The 9,157-nt window shown below is 40.1% G+C and overlaps 2 protein-coding genes across 2 annotated transcripts in view; one reads left to right on the forward strand and one right to left on the reverse strand.

Annotated features, from left to right (window-relative positions):
- The window catches only part of zgc:162297 (uncharacterized protein F13E9.13, mitochondrial), a gene marked incomplete in the record, with an annotated part of 6,314 nt that extends 3,791 nt beyond the window's left edge, over window positions 1–2,523 (reverse strand). Inside the window, 5 exon segments of the mRNA XM_014007248.1 lie at window positions 848–998; window positions 1,193–1,373; window positions 1,456–1,538; window positions 1,976–2,106; window positions 2,194–2,523. Of these exon segments, the coding sequence (XP_013862702.1) occupies window positions 848–998; window positions 1,193–1,373; window positions 1,456–1,538; window positions 1,976–2,048 (488 nt within the window).
- A 151-nt stretch (window positions 2,524–2,674) lies between these two features.
- The window catches only part of ccne1 (cyclin E1), a gene marked incomplete at its 3' end in the record, with an annotated part of 15,217 nt that continues 8,734 nt past the window's right edge, over window positions 2,675–9,157 (forward strand). Inside the window, 6 exon segments of the mRNA XM_014007247.1 lie at window positions 2,675–2,930; window positions 3,449–3,499; window positions 3,673–3,751; window positions 5,438–5,500; window positions 6,347–6,513; window positions 6,958–7,093. Coding sequence (XP_013862701.1) covers window positions 3,486–3,499; window positions 3,673–3,751; window positions 5,438–5,500; window positions 6,347–6,513; window positions 6,958–7,093 — 459 coding nt within the window.

Consider the following 9,157-nt stretch of genomic DNA (forward strand, 5'->3'; position numbering starts at 1 on the left):
AATTCATATGAATTACTCTTTATCATATATAAACTTACACAAAATACTCCAGGCGAATAGAAGTTAAATTAAAAAAAAATTAAATGCTGTATTTCTAAAAAAAATATATAAATGTGGAACTAAGAAATGGTGCAGGGACTCCGTTTCCCCATCCTCTTCAAAGCCAATACTTTGTACAGCCAGCTTTTGCAGCAAATACAGCAGAAGGKTTTTTTTAATCTAATTTTTAACCCTAACCACCATGCTTTGCTGTGGGGATGATCACGTCCAATCACATCATGATGTGAGGCATTACCTTTTAACCAGACAGGATAATGTCCTTGATCACCAAAAAGTTCCATTTTTTTTGTCTCATTTGACCACAGAACTTTCTTACACAYATCTGATGTGGGATTTCCTTTTGGCAAATCTAGACTCTTTGGTCTTCATGCTGTCTCTTGTTTGGTGGCACCTATTGCTACTTAGTTGTGTTTCAATTGTGCTGATTCTTGGAGCCATATACTGTAAATGCTGAARTCATTTGACACTTAGGTTGCCCACTGGTTGATCTTATTTAACTAATAATTACATGGCTTTTGTAGGTAATAGCTGAATATAGATTTTTTTATTATGTTATTTTCTTAGTTCAACTTCATTATTCTGGAGTATTTAGTTTATTCCAGTATATCATAGTTAAATCCAAACTTCTGTTAAATTCTAAGCTATAAGGCAACAAAATAGAAATAATACCAAGAAGGTAAATACTGTTGCAGACCACTGTATAAAACCTTAGACTTATAGATATAGAAGAACCCAAGAGCTTACCAGCTTCTACTTATTGACCCGACTCCACAGATGGTGACCTCACCTGTGCTTCTTTTTGATGTCAGTAAAGATCTGCACATTATCWGCTCCAACCTGCCTGCGATACCTCAGCAAATCACCAGCGCAGGCGTTCAGGAGCCCCTCGTCTGCCACGTGAGAAAAGACGAAACCCTCTGCTCTGATGAAGTCCAGACCTGGAACAGTAAAGTTACGTTATAGTGAGGTGGTTGAACAAGCAGATGGATACTGACCTGACCAACCAGCAGTTCTTTACTAAAGATCAAACATATATCAGTGGACAAGAATTTGCTCTTGAAGCGATTGCTTGATAAATCAGTTTCCACATGATGACGTGATTTTATTGAATCGAACTGATGATTGTTTGAACCTGAAGCCAGAGCTACAGCCAGAGCCTGCTGGTTAGCAGAAGACAGTATCTGCACTCCGAGCGGCAGGGTTGGGCAGACTCTTCTCACAGCCGAGCAGACCGCTGTCATACAGGCGCACACCTCAGGRCCCACGGAAAACGAATAAGGGACATCGTGCATGTTTTCAACAATCAAACCATCCTGAAAGAGGGGTCACAACTCATGGTTACACACATGGCTGGGATGATTTCAGACATGCTCATGTGCCGTATTAGCCACTTACGATCCCAGCATCAAGGTRGATCTCTGCTTCCCGACACGCTTCATCAGTGATTTGAGAGATTTTCAAACAACCCAGAGGAGTACCTGAGATAGGCAGAAACTAAAATCACTGATTCCAACTATAAAGTTAGCTGAGATCATTACAAAATAAGTGCAGACTTTTACATCACTCTTGTGTAATAACTACAGTATCATTTATCTATTACTCTTATTTATCTATTTTTTTTGTCCAACACTTAAAATATATGTGTCAGGGACAGGGTGCAACATAAACTATATGAGAGAAATTACACWTTTTAAATTGTTATCCTAATTTTAAAGGTAAAAAAACAGTTTTCTTATTTATATTTTTTTAATAAGAGAGAAAGCATGGCTCATTCAGTTGTAAAGGTTGCAAACCACAGATCTATAGCCTAACCTCAACAAAATGTTCAACAGTGAAGTCACTTGTAAAAAAAATGACCAAAGACAACCCCTTACATTTAAACAYCAAAGGACAAAGATCACAACCATCTCGCTACCTGGTAAAGCTTTGACGTGAATCATGCCGATAACGACAGATTTAAGGCGTCCAAAAAGGTTCAAAAACTTCATTGTCTTGAAGGTTGTAGGAGCGTGAAAACCGCAGAGGAACGAATATTTTCCTTCCGTTCTGCGAGACGGATCACGTGACTGAACAAAGGTCTATCTAACAAAATTTTAACTAAAACGTCCATAAATACGAACTGACAGCACTTACCCCTTTATGTTTACTTACTGGGGGCATTACGGTGTGCAAYAAGTTTGTTTCTGGTGAGCGCGGTGCTGGAGCGAACCGACAGAGGTAAAAACTGCAGCCCGCGCTGGAAACGACGAGCATCCGCCGGCTAGCATATTGTAGTTTCAGAAAAACCACAGAATGTTCCCGGCATGACAGCGACTGACAGCCGTAAGTGGGGTTCGTGGAACATAAAAGCTCATCAATCTTAGATTATTTTACATCGCACGACGTTTAAACATGTTTACTCTGACAGATCGGGCCTTTGTTTACATCTGGCAGACGAGCCACGCGGTTCCCGGCCGCTTCCGGTGTCGAAGCCCCGCCCCTGCAGCTGTCACCGCCGCTGTCCGTCACGCCTCCCTTTCACCGGCTAAAACTTACTATTTTCTCGAGTTGAGCGAAACTTTGAGCGGGCGTTCTCGAACACAAATGAGCCGCGTGTCTTGAAAATTCGCCCGACTGATACGAGAGCAGCTGAAATGACGGCGTAAAGGAGGCGTCGAGGATGGAGGTTTAGCGCCAATTTAAAGCAACTCCTCCCCGGCCGACGTCGCCGCTCCGTTTCATCTGTCCTGTACAAGGCGCCAGCTCGGAAGAGCCAGCCCCGGCCTAGGCAAACAAAGCACCCCCCGAGTCCGAGGAGCTCAGAGCAACACATCCACACTTTATTATTTTACACGCGGAAACGAGTGAACTTCAAGGGCAGGGTTCTTGAGGTGAGTTACTGACTCTAAAGTCTCCCTCTACAACCAGTTCGGGTCGAGTTGAACCAGTTTCAGACGCACAGCTTTAGCTAAGCTGACAGACTGCTAATCAAAGCGCAACAAGTTGGACAAGAGGAGTTAGAGTGAGTTCTGCGTGTCATTTATTAGCTGCCTGCTCTGTRTTATTCCTTTAATGCGATAAACTGGATGCATCTTGTTCGGCCATGATGTAAAAACCAGCCGCCCMGAGTTAAAGTCGTGAAATAAACGACCTTATCATCAAAAATAATCCAAAAGCCAGCCATATATAACTTATTTAATGTCTGAGGTTTGCTCTCTCTTAGTTTCATGAATACACATGAATGTTAKGCCATTTATTTTCGAGTTATACTTCAGCATTCATTTACCCGCGCCAGGCTCAGGCTTTGTCAGGAGGCAGCTGGACGGTGGGGGTTGGGAGTATGAATATGTTTTATTATTATTATTTTTACATTCATAACATAACTTTGAATATTTGACCCCCTCCTCAGGTTTGCTCAGAAAGTGTCCCCGACCCCTCAGAGTATAATGCGAGGACAAGGGTGAGTCTTTAATTTATTCCACTCATGACAACAAAGTTAAGGGAGCTTTTAGCCATCCGGCTAATCTCTGGCCTGTTGTCATTACACATCATTTGGCTGTCGGAGGCTTGCCCATCAGTTTTCTGCTGGACTCTGACATTATTACGTTTTTCTTTATTTTATTTTTTTTGCAGGGAAGAGAAGGAACAGAAGTGTGTCGCTCCCCAAGAGAATACAGTGCGATCAAGAAAGAGGAAGGCAAATGTTGCCATTGTAAGGACAGAGCCAAGCAGACCTTCCTGCTGCTCTAAATCACTTTCAGCCCTAGTATGAAGACATTAACTGGTTTCACACACATTTATTACTAAAGCTGAGTAAGGACTTTCTTTGAGAAATCCCTGCGTGCACAGTGGATATTAAAAGGCTTTATCGTGTTAAAAAAAATTAGACCACAATAAATTATTTCAAAACTTTCCAGTTTCATTATGACACACAATCCCATGCCATTCAACTAAAAAAAAGTGAATAAAATATAAGAAATACTAAACTTGCAAATGGCTGATGACTCAGGTGTGCACCATAAAATCATTTGTCTGTATTTTGATTTTAATTCCTGCCTTCAGACATAACAAGTGCTCATAGTTTGTCACAGTGTAGGGCATCTCTTGTGCACAGTGGTCATTGTCATGCTTAAATATATAAAATTTATATCTCTAGAAGAATGTTTATGACCAAAGCACGTGGAACTATTCATAGTTTGAATCGTTCTGACCAAATCCYCAGTTCCAGCTGTACAGAGCTACCCCACAGCATGATGCCGCCACCACCATGTTTGACTTTGGTTTTATCAAACCTTTCCATAAATTCAAATAGCTCATTTTTAATGGTGCTGTAACCCTCCCTAGCCTCCCTGATCATTGTCCATTTTGTCTTTTCATAAATTTTGACATCTGGTTTTCAGTCAGTTATGTTTGTTAGAATCAGCTCTTCTTGGCTGACTTGAATGTTTATTCATTTAAGTGTATGAACATGTGTGCAACCAGAATATTGCACTTTTTTTTCTAACAGATTTTGTTTAGCAGTTGAGTTGTACAGAATATTGTAACAGTAAAGCTTTAGTATTACCTCCAAAATTTACATCACAAAACCCTGACATTTTGACGGGCTGTACACTTCATTTTTTTAATGATTTTGTTAATTTGGTAACTCTTGAAGTCAGATATTGTATGTCTTCTCATAAAGAGACATGAAAGTGCTTGATTCACTGTTCAGCTTCAGGGTGGGGCTGAGTGTAGTTAGCTCCAAGAACATGTTGACTGAATTCACCCATTTTATTGAGTAGCTTGTACCAAACAGCTTCATTTCTTCAGCTTGATTTTATTTTGTTTTGCTAGTTTTGGATTTTAGCAAGCACATTATTTGTTTTAGTTTGCATACTTCCTGTTTTTTTTTCTTTTCTTATGCCACTTTTAGCTAGCCTCCTGCTACTATATAGCTTTTAGCCAGTTTGAACTACTTATCGCTACCATTTTGTACTTTTCAGCAAGCCTTTCCTTACACGTCACTTTTAGCTTGTGTTCTGCTATATTTAGCTTTTAACTAGCCTTTTGCCAAATCAAATTTTTAGGCAGCCAATAGCTACTTTTAGCTTGCATGATGCTTATTTTAGGTAGCCTACATCCTCTTGGTTTGCTTTTTTTATGTCTCTTYTAACTAGCCATTCGATATGTGTAGTCTTTAGCCAGTTATTGCTTCTTTTAGCTAGTTTGGTACTTTAAACTTGTTCTTTTATTTTATTTGTGTCCATTGGGGCTGTACACTTATATTCAGCGAATCTTAGTATTCATTCTGCTTTGAGTTCCATTAATTTTTCACATGCCAACCACTAAACACTGAAACTGCTCCTCCTTTGTGTGTAAATAGATTCACAATCTGTTTTATTTATTATTTTGTTGCCAGTATTTACAAGATGTGGATGAGGAGGTAGCAGAGATGAGGAGGAAGAAGCATCGTGACTGTGAGGTAAATTGGGATATCTTACTGGGCTGTGTTTTAAAACATGCTTCCTCTCCTCACTCAGATTGATGATTTATGAAGCTAACCCAAGTGTCACTCAGACCCAAACTTTTAGTTCAAAAATCCAGAACTAATATTTAGCTCAGATAGTCTCAAACCGATGTGCAAATTGCAAACAGTCAGTCTAGATTCAAGTGCATTGACAGCAACAAATAAATAATTTCACCAACCTTTTGGTTTGAGTCTCTGAACATAAGGGGCTTCAGAGCAAGACATGGTGCCGCATGTGTGTGTGGTGAACCAGGTTAAAAACCATGAAGTTTGCTCCTTTCTAGTTTCCTTACATGAACCTGACTGAAGTGATGAACACCAAAGCAGACATTTCTGCTTAATGGAAATAAAAAGTGTTTGCCTGTGAGAGGTGGTGTTAACTTCAAATAGCGTTGACCTGTCAGTGCGACCTAAGATTGACATTACTAGTTAACCAAATACATAAATGTACCATTAAGAAATGCAAGAAGTCACCTGCAAGTTARTGCACAACCTGAACTTGATCAAATTCAGCAAATTTAAATACTTTATTTATTTAAACACTATTTGATCTTTGGGTTAGTCAGTTTTGTTAAATTTGTTCAATTTAAGTGTGAGAACCTATGTTTTGTGGGAGCGACAGTTGTTACTTTTAACTAAAATACTAAACCTGCTGTGTAGCACAGAGTGTCTCAGCTCTTGGACTTTAGTTGCTAGCCTGAATCTCACTATTTGAGGTGTCAAGTATTGAATGTAACCCCTGATGTTGTTTTATTACTGTGCCTTCATCCTTACCACGGTCATGCTTTGTTTTCTGTAAAGATGACTTGGAGTCCTGAAGATGACCGTGTGAGTCCACACCAGTGGGTCTCCACACCCAGTCAGGACGACTGCCATCAAGTTTCCCTGATGAATGCGGGCCTCCTTCACTACAACATTCACAACATATTTGTTACTCCAGTTCACTGTGCTCCGCTCCCTGCACTGTGGTAAGTCCTGTTGCGAAAGTGGTTGATTTCTCTTAGCTTGGGCCTTTCGGTCCATTGCCTTTTGTTGAGTTGTACAGAGATGTAAGTAGAAGGATGAACATTTAAAATCTAATCCTGCTGAGAACATCAAGTGTGTGTGGTGACACACACTGTATTAATCTTATATGAATAGGTGGCATTCATTCCTCAGATTTTCAAAACTTTGGGAATATGTGACAGAGCACAGCTGGCTGTTGGTAGTCAGACTAGGACAACAAATTGCAACAAATTATTAAGTAACTTGKTATGTGTTTATATCTTTTTTTCAATACTTCCTGTTGTCTTTTTCAGTGGTTGAATTTGCTTTTGTGGTTGCCAAAAGAAGATACCTTAAWTCCACGCGATTCATGTTTTCTCAAGTGTTTTTGCAACAAGTGAAGTTACGAACTGATCTGTCTTTGTCAGCTGGGCCAGTAAGGATGCGGTCTGGAACAACATGCTGGAGAAGGATAAGACTTACAGCAGAGACATCCACATGTTGGAGAAGCATCCTCATCTTCAGCCCAAGATGAGAGCAGTTCTCCTGGACTGGCTCATGGAGGTCGGTAGAACAATTTCAGGTGGAACACACTGGGATTTCATTGTAGGTTTTTATTTTATTTTATTTTTATTTTATTTTTTGAAAATGTAAATGAAGATTTAGCTTAGAACCATAGCTCTCAAGTTGTGACATAAGCGCCACTGGTGATGCTGAAAATACCTTTAGTGGTACAAAGAAGAAACTTTGGTGTCATCTATTTACAAGTTAAGTAACTAATTAATGTACTAACCCCATTCCAATGAAGTTGGGACATTGTCATGTCCTCTGGGCCAAAGAGGAAAAGAACTGTCTGGATTCATATCGGCGCAAAGTTCAAAAGCCTCAAACGTAGTGTGACAGGGCCAGATTTGCACATCTGTGAAGGCACCATTAATGCTGAAAGGTACATCCAGATTTTAGAGCTTCACATGCTGCCATCCAAGCCATGTCTTTTTTAGGCACGTCTTTGCTTATTTCAGCAAGACAATACTAAGCCACGTTCTGCAGGTGTTACAAAAGTGTGGCTTTGTTGTATGTACGGGTACTAGACTGGCCTGCCTGCAGTCCAGACCTGTCTCCCATTGAAAATGTGTGGCAGGTTATGAAGAATAAAATACGACAACTGAGATCCCGGATTGCTGAGCAGCTGTAGTTGTGAATCAAACAAGAATGGGAAAAAATTCCACCTACAAAGCTTCAATAATTAGTGTTCTCATTTCCCAAACTCTTAGAGTGTTGTTAAAAGGGAAAGGTGATGCAACGCAGTGGTAAACATGACCCTGTTCCAGCTTTTGGGAACAACCTGAAGCAAAATGACAGTGGAGAATATTATGGGAACCCCTGTGAAACTGATGTGAACAACTGATAAGTGATGTGGTAGTTTCTACCTCTATAAGCTTTGACACTTTTGACACTGTGGACCATCTGGTCTTCATCACTCGTCTGGCTCAGCAGGTTGGCCTTCAAGGAGTTGTGCTTGATTGTTTGTCTTATTTAACAGGCAGATCTTTTTCTGTCACGATAGGTGATCAGTTCTCTTCTTCAAGCCCTCTGACATCTGGTGTACCGCAGGGGTCCATTCTGGGCCCTGTTCTTTTCTCACTTTACTTATTGCCATTAGGACCCATTATCGCACATCATAACTTTTCTTTTCATTTATATGCAGATGATTTGCAAATCTATCTGCCAGTCACTCCGAATTCCTCTCTTAGCCTAAATTCCTTGTTCAGCTGTTTAACTGATATCAAAGACTGACTGAAAATTCCCTCTACTTAAATAATGATAAAACTGAATGGATTCTGTTTAATGCATCCAGTAACTCCTCTAACATATCTCACATCTCTCACAGTCTGGGTCTTTTACTCTCTCACATCAACCAGGTGGTAAAAAATCTAGGCGTGAAACTGGACTGCAACTTCAAGCTTGATAAACAAATCGATTCTGTGGTGAAAATAAGCTTCTTTCAGCTCCGTCTGCTTTCTAAGGTGAAGACTCCGCTTAGCCGTAGTGATCTGGAGAAGGCCATCCATGCCTTTGTAAGCTCTAGGCTCGATTATTGCAACGCTTTATATGTCGGAATTAATCAGTCTTCCATCTCTCGCTTACAGCTTGTTCAAAACTCAGCCACTTGCTTCATAACTAATACACGTAAATATGAACACATCACTCCTGTCCTTTCTTCTTTGCACTGGCTCCCAGTTCAGTTTAGAATACAATTTAAGCTGTTATCTGTTTTTAAAGCCTTAAATGGCCTTGCACCACCTTACATCTCTGATCTTTTGAAAATCAACCAAYCCAGCAGAGTTTTGCGGTCTGCCAGTCAACATCTGCTTGAGGTGCCTCGCTGTAAGAGCAAGAAATGGGGGACCTGTCCTTCTCTGTTGCTGGCCCAATAGTGTGGAATAGTCTTCCCTATGAGTTGTGTGCCATCTCTGACATGGTCCTGTTCAAAGCCCAGCTTAAGACCTACTTATTCAAAAAGGCATTTGGTGTTTTAATTTTTAGCATTTTATATATCTTTTTTACTTTTATTGTAATTTGTGTTTTTAACTTGTACTGATTTTTTATGGCTTGATTGTATTTGTT

Source organism: Austrofundulus limnaeus, unplaced genomic scaffold, assembly GCF_001266775.1.
Source record: "Austrofundulus limnaeus strain Quisiro unplaced genomic scaffold, Austrofundulus_limnaeus-1.0 Scaffold40, whole genome shotgun sequence".
Taxonomy (NCBI): domain Eukaryota; kingdom Metazoa; phylum Chordata; class Actinopteri; order Cyprinodontiformes; family Rivulidae; genus Austrofundulus; species Austrofundulus limnaeus.